Source organism: Passer domesticus, chromosome 37 (genome assembly GCF_036417665.1).
Source record: "Passer domesticus isolate bPasDom1 chromosome 37, bPasDom1.hap1, whole genome shotgun sequence".
Classification (NCBI taxonomy): Eukaryota; Metazoa; Chordata; class Aves; order Passeriformes; family Passeridae; genus Passer; species Passer domesticus.
Window position 1 is genome coordinate 282,102 of NC_087510.1, and position 10,000 is coordinate 292,101.

The 10,000-nt window shown below is 63.2% G+C and overlaps 1 protein-coding gene across 1 annotated transcript in view; it reads left to right on the forward strand.

Annotated features, from left to right (window-relative positions):
* Positions 1-477: 477 nt before the first annotated feature.
* Positions 478-10,000, forward strand: part of LOC135288904 (neurexin-1-beta-like) — a 13,738-nt gene continuing 4,215 nt past the window's right edge. The window contains 8 exon segments of the mRNA XM_064402247.1: positions 478-508; positions 1,766-2,013; positions 3,195-3,366; positions 5,687-5,776; positions 8,131-8,162; positions 8,164-8,351; positions 8,353-8,452; positions 8,834-8,912. Of these exon segments, the coding sequence (XP_064258317.1) occupies positions 478-508; positions 1,766-2,013; positions 3,195-3,366; positions 5,687-5,776; positions 8,131-8,162; positions 8,164-8,351; positions 8,353-8,452; positions 8,834-8,912 (940 nt within the window).

Sequence of the window (10,000 nt, forward strand, 5' to 3'; positions counted from 1 at the left end):
CATCATCCTCATCATCCCCATCCTCATCCTCATCCTCCCCATTGCCATCAACCACGCGCCCTTCCTCACCCGCGGGCACCACAGTGAGCCTTCATCATCCCCATCATCATCCTTATAATCATCCTCAACATCCCTGTCCTCACCATCCTCATCCTCAGCTTCCTCATCATCATCATCCTCATCCTCACCTTCCTCGTCATCCTCAACATCCCCATCCTCATCCTCCTCATCCTCACCTTCCTCATCCTCATCCTTTTCATTCTCCCATTGCCATCAACCACGTGCGCCATGGTGAGCCTTCATCATCACCCATATCATTCTCATCTTCCTCATCTTCATCTTCATCCCAGTCATCATCACCTTTCTCATCCTCCTCATCCTCTCCATTGCCATCACCTGTGCGCCCTTCCTCACCCCTGGGCACCATGATGAGCCTTCATCACCCTCAACATCATCACCTTCATCCTCCTCTTCCTTATGGCCATCGACTGGGCCTTCCTCACGCACAGTGAGCCTTCATCACCCTCCTCATCAACCTTCCCCCTCCTCCTCCTCACAGGGACCCCAAACCCTCATCATCATCATCGTCATCATTGTCATATCATCATCATCATCCTCTTCCTCAGCCTCAGGCTCCCTCAGCCTCCTCTTCACAATGACAGGGTCACAGATGGCCTTCCTCCCCCTCTTCCTCCTCCTCCTTCCTTCACCTCCTTCTCCTCCTCCCCCTCTTCCTCTTCCTCCTCCTCCTCCTCCTGCTCACAGACACCCAACCCCCCCCCCTCCTCCTCCTCCCAGGAACTCCAGCCTTCCTCCTCCTTCTCCTCCTCCTCCTCTTCCTCCTTCTCCTCCTCCGTTTCTCACCCTCCTCCTCCTCCCCAGCTGCTCGCGGGTACTTCAGCCTGGCCTTCCTCCCCCCTCCTCCTCCTCCCCTGTCACCGCCTCTTCCTCCTTCTCCTCCTCCTCCTCCTCACTGCCTCGGGAACCTGGAACAACCTTCCTCTTCCTCCTCTTCCTCCTTCTCCTCCCCTCCTCCTCCTCCTTCTCACCTTCCTCCCCTCCTCCTCCTCCTCCTCGGGGGGGCCCTGTGGGGTCTGTGCCCCCCCTGTGTGTCCACGCCATGTCACGCTCGGGATTGGGGTTTTGGGGTGATTTCGGGTGGTTTTGGGTGTTTTGTGATGGTTTCGAGCTGCCTTCCGGTGGTTTTGGGGTATTTTGGAGTGGTTTGGGGTTTTTTGAGTGTGTTTGGGGTTTTTTTGAGTGTGTTTGGGGTTTTTTGAGTGTGTTTGGGTGTTTTGTGATGGTTTTGGGTGTGCTTGGCGTTTTCTGGGGTGTATTTAGTCTGTTTTGGCATGGTTTGGGTTTTTTTGGGGTGTCTTTGGTTGTTTTGGGAAGGTTTTGGTGGTTTTGGCTGTTTTGGATGTATTTTCAGTGTGTTTGTGCACCCTGAGCCCTCCTGCAAAACCATGGGGGGGGGGGGGGACGACAAGAGGGACCCCCAGGCACTGGGGGGGTCCTGATGTCCCCACAGCCCCTACCCCCAAATTCAGGACCCCCCCAGGTCTCGGAGCCCTCCCCACTCCTCAGGACCCCCCCCAGGATGTCCCCCAAATTCAGGGCTCCCCATGAACGCTGGTGTCCCCCCCCGAAAAAAATCCAGATCACCCCCAAACTCCGGGGTCCCTCCTGGACCCCCCCCACGTGCCAAACTCCAACCCAGGGGGTCCCCCTGCCCTCGGGGACCCCAAACCCTGAGCCCCCCCAGATCCGCCTCCCCCCACCCCCCCTCCGCTTGCCCCCCTGACCCCCCCGCTTTTCTCTCCCCCCCCAGCGGGCACCACGTACATTTTCGGCAAGGGGGGGGCCCTGATCACCTACACGTGGCCCCCCAATGACCGGCCCAGCACCCGCGCCGACCGCCTGGCCCTGGGCTTCAGCACCCGGCAGCGCGACGCGGTGCTGCTGCGCGTGGAGAGCGCCGCCGGGCTCGGCGACTTCCTGCAGCTCCACATTGTAAGGGTGGGGCAGAATTGGGGTACGGGGGGGCTGGGGGGGCTGGGAGGGGCTGGGAGGGGCTGTAGGTAAGGGGGGGTTTAGGGGTCTGGGGGTTTAGGGGGTCTGGGGGTGCTGATGTACATGGAGAGTGCAGCCAGCTTGGTGACTTCCTGCAGCTCCACATTGTAAGGGGGGGCAAAAAATTGGGGTACGGGGGTGCTGGGGGGGCTGGGAGGGGCTGGGAGGGGCGGAGGTACAGGGGGGTTTAAGGGTCTGAGGGTTTAGGGGGGTTTAGGGGGTCTGGGGGTGCTGCTGCGCGTGAAGAGCGCCGCCGGGCTCGGCGACTTCCTGCAGCTCCACATTGTAAGGGGGGTCCGAAATTGGGGTACGGGGGTGCTGGGGGGGCTGGGAGGGGCTGGGAGGGGCTGCAGGTACAGGTGGGTTTAAGGGTCTGGGGGTTTAGGGGGTCTGGGGGTGCTGATGTACATAGAGAGTGCAGCCAGGCTCAGCGACTTCCTGCAGCTCCACATTGTAAGGGGGGGCAAAAAATTGGGTACGGGGGGGCTGGGAGGGGCTGGGAGGGGCTGCAGGTACAGGTGGGTTTAAGGGTCTGGGGGTTTAGGGGGTCTGGGGTGCTGCTGTACATGGAGAGTGCAGCCTGGCTTGGTGACCTCCTGCCAGCTCCACATTGTAAGAGGGAGTCAGAAATTGGGGTACGGGGTGCTGGGGGGGCTGGGGATCTTCAGGAGATCTCCAGGGGCTCCTGGACTTGGCGATTTCTGCAGCTCTGCATCATAAATTAGGGGTGGTGGGGGGTTCATGGGGGTCTTAGGGGGTTTTGGGGGCTTGGGGATTCCTGGTCAAACCAGGTTTTGTGAATTCCGCAGCTCCACAGCTTAAGGAGGGGACAAAATTGGGGTGCAGGGGGTTTAATGGGGGTCCTGGGAGGTCTCCAGGGCTTCCTGCTAAAGGCTGGATTTGGTGACCATCCTGAAACTCCAGAGGAGAAAAAAAAATTGGGGTCTGGGGGTCCTGGGGGGCTTTGGGGGTACAGGGAGGGGGCATGCTCTGTGGATTCCTGTTAAAATCCAGATTTGGCGATTTTCCTGCATCGTAAGACTGACCAAAATTGGGGTGCTTGGGGGAAGGGGGGGTCTGAGGGACAGGCACCCACCGGTGCCCCCGTGCCCACCCCGCAGGTGCAGGGGGCTGTGGGGGTCCTGTTCAACGTGGGCACCGAGGACATCGCGCTGGAGGAGCGGGGGGCGGCCGTCAGCGATGGGCGCTTCCACGTCGTCCGCTTCACGCGCAGCGGCGGCAACGCCACGCTCCAGGTGGACGGCGGCCCCCTGCACGAGCGCTACCCGCCAGGTACCCCCCCGCCCGCGCCCCGGGCACCCCAGGGCCCCTAGAGACACCCCCAGGTATGGCCCAGGTGTTCCCCAGGGCTCCTACAGACCCCGCAGGTGCTCCCCAGGTGTTCCCCAGGTGTTCCCCAGCTCTCTTACAGACCCTACAGGTGTTCCCCAGGGCTCCTTCTGACCCCACAGGTGCTCCCCAGGTACCCCCAGGGCTCTTACAGACCCCAGAGGAACCCCCCAGGTGTCCCCAGGGCTTATACAGACCCCACAGATGTTCCCCAGGTACCCCCAGGTCTCTTACAGACCCCACAGGTGCTCCCCAGGTACCCCCCAGGTACCCCCAGGGCTCTTACAGACCCCAGAGGAACCCCCCAGGTGTCCCCAGGGCTTATACAGACCCCACAGATGTTCCCCAGGTGTTCCCCAGGTCTCTTACAGACCCCACAGGTACCCCCCAGGTACCCCCAGGTACCCCCCAGGTACCCCCAGGTCTCTTACAGACCCCACAGGTACCCCCAGGTACCCCCAGGTCTCTTACAGACCCCCCCAGGTACCCCCAGGTACCACTCAGGGCTCCCCCAGACACCCAAGGGACACCCCAGGTGCTTGGGGACACCCCTATGGCACCTTGAGACACCACAGGGACACCCTGGACACCCCTATGGCACCTGCAGGGACCCCAGGGCACCCCCAGAGCCCCCCCGTGGCACCTTTGGACATCCCGGGGTCACCCCAGGTGCTTGGGGACACCCCAGAGCCCCCCCCTAACGAGGGCACTAACGAGGCAGCGCTAACGAGGGGTCCCACGGCGCCCCCCACCCCTCCCCCGCTAACGCCCCCCTAAAGGCCACATAAACCCCCCCAGGGCCAACCCCACCCCCACCCCGGTGACACCGCGGCCAGGGCTGGGGACATCAGCAGGGGCGTCATGGCCGTGGGGACACTGATGGTCACAGCGTGGTCACGGCGTGGTGGCACCACCGGTGACACCTGCGGTGGCACTAAAGGTGGCGTGATGGTCGTGCCACTGTCCCACCATGGTGGCTCTGGTGGTGACAGAGGGTGACACTGATGGTGACACTGATGGTGACACCAATGGCCAGACCACGGTCCCATCATGGTGACATTGATGGTGACACCAATGGTGGTACTAATGATGATACCGTGGTCCCACCATGGTGACACTGATGGTGACACCAATGGCCAGGCCAGTCCCATCATGGTGACGCTGATGGTGACACCAGCGTCAAGGTCATGATCCCACAGTGGTGACACCAATGATGCACCAACAATGAGACCCACAGTCCCATCGTGGTGACATTGATGGTGACACCAATGACAAGGCCACAGTCCCACCATGGTGACACCAAAAGTGCCACTAACAATGAGACCACGATCCCATGTTGACATTGATGGTGACACCAAGAGTGCCACTAACTGGTCACTGACAGATGACACCACGGTCCCATCGTGGTGACACCAGTAATGTCTCTGAGACCATGTTGCCATCTTGGTGACACCAATGATGGCATTGGGACAATGGTCCCATCATGGTGACACCAGTGATGCCACCAACAATGAGACCACGGTCTCATCTTGGTGACACTAATGATGTCATTGAGACCATGCTCCCATCTTGGGGACACCAGCAATGCCACTGAGACCATGTTGCCATCTTGGTGACACCAATGATGGCATTGGGACCACAGTCCCATCTTGGTGACACCAGTGATGCCACTGAGACCACGATCCCATCTTGGTGACACCAACAATGCCATTGGGGACCACGGTCCCATCTTGGTGACACCAACGATGTCATTGGGACCATGGTCCCATCTTGGTGACACCAACGATGTCATTGGGACCATGGTCCCATCATGGTGACACCAGTGATGTCACTGAGACCATGTTGCCATCTTGGTGACACCAATGATGGCATTGGGACCATGGCCCCATCTTGGTGACACCAACGATGCCATTGAGACCACGGTCCCATCTTGGTGACACCAGCAATGCCACCAACAATGAGACCATGGTCCCATCATGGTGACACCAATGATGCCATTGACACCACGGTCCCATCTTGGTGACACCAATGATGGCATTGGGACAATGGTCCCATCATGGTGACACCAATGATGCCATTGACACCACAGTCCCATCATGGTGACACCAGTGACGTCACTGAGACCACGGTCCCACCACAGCACCACCGCTGCCACAGTGACACTGCCGTGCCGCCACCGCCGATGCCCCCGCCGGTGCCAGTCCCTGCCGGTGTCCCGTGCCCTGCCCCGTGTCCCCGTAACGCTCTTCTCCCTCCTCCGAAGGCAGCGGGGACAGCGAGCGGCTGGCGCTGGCGCGGCAGCGCATCCCCTTCCGCCTGGGGCGGGTGGTCGATGAGTGGCTGCTCGACAAAGGTAACGGCAGCGAGCGCCCCCCACACCTGGGCACCCCCCCACACCTGGGCACCCCCCACACCTGGGGCGCTCCCCACACCTGGGCACAGAGATTTTTGGGGTCCCAGGTGTCTGGAAGCCGCTGATTTGGGGAGTGTCTGGGACCCCCCGACACCTGGAGGCTCCAACACCTGGGCACCGCCACACCTGGGCGCCCCGAAATGTGGGGACTCAGGTGTGCGGGACCCACCTGTTTGGGGTCCCAGGTGTTGGGGGGTCCCGGCATTTGGGACCCCGATATTTGGGGGGTCGCGGCACCTGGGCCCTACAGGTGTCCAGGAGCCACGTCCCGGAGGACCCCGTTGTCCAGGGACCCCCCAGGTGTCCGGGGTGGGACCCCAGGTGTTGGGGGAGGGGCCAGCCCCTGCCCCGCCCCCTCATTACCTGGTTAAAGGGATGCTAACGCACCTAACGGCCCCCCTAAACCGCGCTGAGCCCAGAGCCCCCCTAAAGCCGCATAAACCCGCTAAACCCCCTAACCCGCACCTGCCCCGCCACGCCCGGGGCCGGGGCTGCCAGGTGTGCGCAGGACAGGTGTGCACCACGGCTGGGGCGTGCGCCAGGTGTGCACAGGACAGGTGTGCACCAGGTGTGCACCACAGCTGGGGCGTGCGCCAGGTGTGCACAGGACAGGGGTGCACCAGGTGTGCACCACGGCTGGGGTGTGCACCAGGTGTGCACCATGGCTCAGGTGTGCACCAGGTGTGCATCACGGCTCAGGTGTGCACCAGGTGTGCACCGTGGCTGGAACATGCACCAGATGTGTGCCATGGCTGGAACATGCACCAGGTGTGCACCAGGTGTGCATCAGGTATGTGCCAGGTGTGCACCAGGTCTGAGCCATGGCACCAGGTGTGCACAGGACAGGTGTGCACAAGGCCAGGTGTGCGCCAGGTGCCCATGAGGACAGGTGTGCACCGGGTGCGCACCAGGTGTGCAGCAGGGCCAGGTGTGCACAAGGCCAGGTGTGCGCCAGGTGCCCATGAGGACAGGTGTGCACCGGGTGCGCACCAGGTGTGCAGCAGGGCCAGGTGTGCACAAGGACAGATGTGCGCCAGGTGTGCACCAGGTGTGCAGCAGGGCCAGGTGTGTGCAAGGAAGGCACACAGGTGTGTCCGCCCTGCAGGCCCAGGTGTGCACAGGAGCCGCCCCAGCCTCGCACGCCCCTCGCACCGCCCCGGCCCCGCCCAGGCAGGGCCCCTGCCCCTCCCCCCGCCGCCCAAATGACCAAAATTGGCCGAATTGAGCCCGAGCGGAGCCGGGGGCCGGGGGGGCGTTGGGGTCCCTTTAACTGCCCGGGGGGAGGGGGGTGGGGGTGGGAGGGGTGTGGGGAGGGGGCAGGGCTGCTCTGTGTGCGAGGCACACCCAGGTGTGCCCAGGTGTGCGGGCGGGGGACGGTGGGGGTGGGCGTGGCAGGGGAGAGGCAGGTGGGGCAGTGTGGGGGTGTGCCAGCTGTGGGGTGAGGCCGTGCCAGGTGTGCCAGGTGTGGGGTAAAGCTGTGCCAGGTGTGCCAGGTGTGGGGCCGTGCCAGGTGTGGGGCCGTGCCAGGTGTGGGGTAAGGCTGTGCCAGGTGTGCCACACTGCCCTGCCCATCCATGGGGACTGTGTGTGTGTGACAGTGTCAGGGGTGACAGTGTCAGGATGAGCCAGGTGAGCCAGTACCAGGTGTGCCAGTACCAGGTGTGTCAGGTGTGTGAGCCCCGGCTGGCAGCTGCCCCTCTCCAGCAGCCAGGGAGATGTGTGGTGGGTGAGGTGACCAATGTCAGGGTAGCACAGGTGACACAGGTGTGCTGGTACCAGGTGTGCCAGGTGTGCGAATCCTCCGTGACAGTTTTGAGGTCACAGTGTTAGGGTGACAACTTTAGGGTAGTACAGGTAACACAGGTGAGCCAGGTGTGCCAGCCAGGGGGGATGTGTGTGGGTGAGGTGACAATGTCGGGGTGACATTGTCGGGGTAGCACAGGTGACACAGGTGACACAGGTGAGCCGGCACCAGGTGTGCCAGGTGTACAAACCCCCCCTCTCCAGCCATGGTAGAGGTGTGAGTGTGGGGTGACAGTGTCAGGGTGATGGCGTTGAGGTCACAGTGTTAGGGTGACAACTCTAGGGTAGTACAGGTAACACAGGTGAGCCAGGTGTGCCAGGTGTGCAAGTCCCCCCCTCATCCCCCCAGCTGCCCCTCCCCACCAGCCGGGGGGGATGTGCGTGGGTGAGGATGACAAGGTCAGGGTGACATTGTCAGGGTAACACAGGTGACACAGGTGAGCTGGCACCAGGTATGTGCCAGGTGTGCGAGCCCCCCCTCTCCCCCCCAGGCCGGCAGCTGACCATCTTCAACAGCCAGGCGCTGCGTGCGGGTGGGGGGCCGGGACCGCGGCCGCCCCTTCCAGGGGCAGCTCTCGGGGCTCTACTACAACGGGCTGAAGCTGCTGGCGCTGGCGGCCGAGGGACACCCCCGCGTGCGGCTCGAGGGGGACCTGCGGCTCGTGGGGGACCCCCCGCCGCCCCCCGCGCCCCCCGGCGCCACCCCCGCGCCCCCCCGACATGGCCACCACCATCATGGAGACCACCACCACCATGGCCACGACCACCACCCGCCGCGGGCGCTCGCCCACCCTGCGCGACACCGTCGCCCAGGTAAAGTGGGGAGGGGGGGAAAGGGGGTCTGGGGGGGGAATATGGTGGGGAGGGGGTCTTGAGGGGGGCAGTGGGACAGGTAAATGGGGACTGGGGAATTTGGGGAGAGGGTACAGATTGAGGGAGGGTCCTCCCAAGGACAGGGTATGGGGAGAGGGGGGGTAAAAGGGGGGAGGGTCTGCAGGGAATTTGGGGGAGGACGGGGGGTCCCAAGGGCTGGATATGGGGGGAGGGGGGCAGGTATGGGGGGACCCCAGAGAGGGGCAGGAGGGGCCATCCCGAACACCTGGGGGCGCTCAGGTGACCCCTGAGCTTTGGGGGGCTCTGGGGGGGTTTGGGGGTCCCCAGACCCGCACTGACCCCCCCCCGGTGTCCCCCCAGAACACGGACGATCTGCTGGTGGCCTCGGCCGAGTGTCCGAGCGATGACGAGGACCTGGAGGAGTGTGAGCCGGGCACAGGTGGGTGCTGCTCCGGGGCCCCGGGCACGCGCGTGTGGCACGGCCTCGCACACGCGTGTGGCACGGCCTGGCACACGCGTGTGGCACGGCCGCAGAGCCCGGGGCTCTTCCCCACCCCCCCGGCGGGGGTGAGACCCCCGCGCAGGTGTGGGGGTGTGCACACGCACAGGTGTGGGGGGACAGGGGTCTTGCACACGTGTGTGAGCAGGGAACGTGCCAGGCTGCTCACGGCAGGGGAACACGCGGGTACGGGAGCTGCTGACACACCTGGACAGGTGCACACACACACCTGGAAAGGTGTGCTTACATGGACACACACACTTACACACATACACACACACCTGAACTGTTAACACACACCTGCACAGGTGTGCACACACACCTGAAGTATTCACACACACCTGGACAGGTGCACACACACCTGAACTGTTCAGACACACCTGGACAGGTGTGGACACACACACACACCTGCACAGGCGTACAAATCTGAACTGTGCACATGTGTGGTCAGGAGCTGCTCACACACACACAGGGACAGGTGTGCACACAACACCTGAGCTCACACACACCTGAGCTCACACCTGCAGCCCCCTCTTGCACACCCAGGTGCCCCCCCTTGCACACGCCCTCCCACCTGTGGCCCCGCCCCTCACCCGTGGCCCCGCCCCCCACCCTGCCCAGGTGTTCCCGCCCATTCCGAGCACACACCTGAGCCCGGGGGCCGTGCAAGCCCCGCCCCCAGCCCCTGCTTCCCCTGACGGACGGACAATCGGACACTTGGACATTCGGACACTTGGACACTCAGACATTCGGACACTTGGACGGACAGGGAGGACCCCTCGGTCTGGGGTCACCCCGTGTGACACTGTCACACCTGTGCTGTCACACCTGTGCTGCCACCAGGACCTCAGTGAGGACCCTCCCCTACCCCCGGTGTCACACGGTGACACCCCCGGACACCCCCGGGTGTCACCTGGACACTGGAGACCCCCCGGACACCTGGGGCCTCACCTGGCACCCACAGGTGTCACCTGGACACCCGGGTGTCCCCCACAGGTGTCCCCAGGACACTCTGGTCCCCCAAAACC